Below are 513 nucleotides of genomic sequence, written 5' to 3'. Positions count from 1 at the left end.
GTGCCCGGATCAGGGCTGGCTTTGGAAACCCTCTCTGGCCGCCTCGCCTTGGCAGCTTAGCTGGTGCCTCTCTGACACGGGCTGGCCAGCGGTGGTCAGTGCTGCTGGAAGCCTGTGGGGAGAGCCCAGACTGGCAAGTGGAAAAGCCCAGAGGGCGGTGCGTCCCCCTCGCCAGTGGTGCGTCCCCCTCACCAGCGGCGCGTCCCCCTCGCCTGGCTCCCTCCGCAGCGTTTCAAAGCAGCTCTGGGGGGACGAGCTCCCCACTCGGAGGCCTCTTGCCAGGCAGCCCGGGGTGGGAGGGGAGAGCTGTGGTGCCATCAGGGTGGTTGAAGCTCTCCCTCCCTTTGCTCCCTCTCGCGCCAGGGCCTGCTACCTCGCGGCGAGAAGCCCAACCCGCTGCGGCAGAAGAACGCCCAGGTGAACCACCTGCTGAAGGCCTCACTCCCCAAGCTGCCCAACGTCCAGCTGCTGGACGTGGATGCCGGCTTCGTGCACTCGGATGGCCCCATCTCA

At 67.6% G+C, this 513-nt stretch overlaps 1 protein-coding gene across 1 annotated transcript in view; it reads left to right on the top strand.

The window, feature by feature from the left end:
- The window catches only part of PAFAH1B2 (platelet-activating factor acetylhydrolase 1b, catalytic subunit 2 (30kDa)), a gene marked incomplete at its 5' end in the record, with an annotated part of 1,482 nt that overhangs the window by 453 nt on the left and 516 nt on the right, over positions 1-513 (top strand). Inside the window, one exon of the mRNA XM_010137718.1 lies at positions 364-512. Coding sequence (XP_010136020.1) covers positions 364-512 — 149 coding nt within the window. The remainder of the gene's footprint in view (positions 1-363; position 513) is intronic.

The sequence above is a fragment of the Buceros rhinoceros genome, unplaced genomic scaffold, assembly GCF_000710305.1.
Source record: "Buceros rhinoceros silvestris isolate BGI_N320 unplaced genomic scaffold, ASM71030v1 scaffold26446, whole genome shotgun sequence".
NCBI classification, from domain to species: Eukaryota; Metazoa; Chordata; class Aves; order Bucerotiformes; family Bucerotidae; genus Buceros; species Buceros rhinoceros.
The sequence above is the reverse complement of the archived record's forward strand: the minus strand, read 5'-3'. Positions and strand labels throughout refer to the sequence as shown.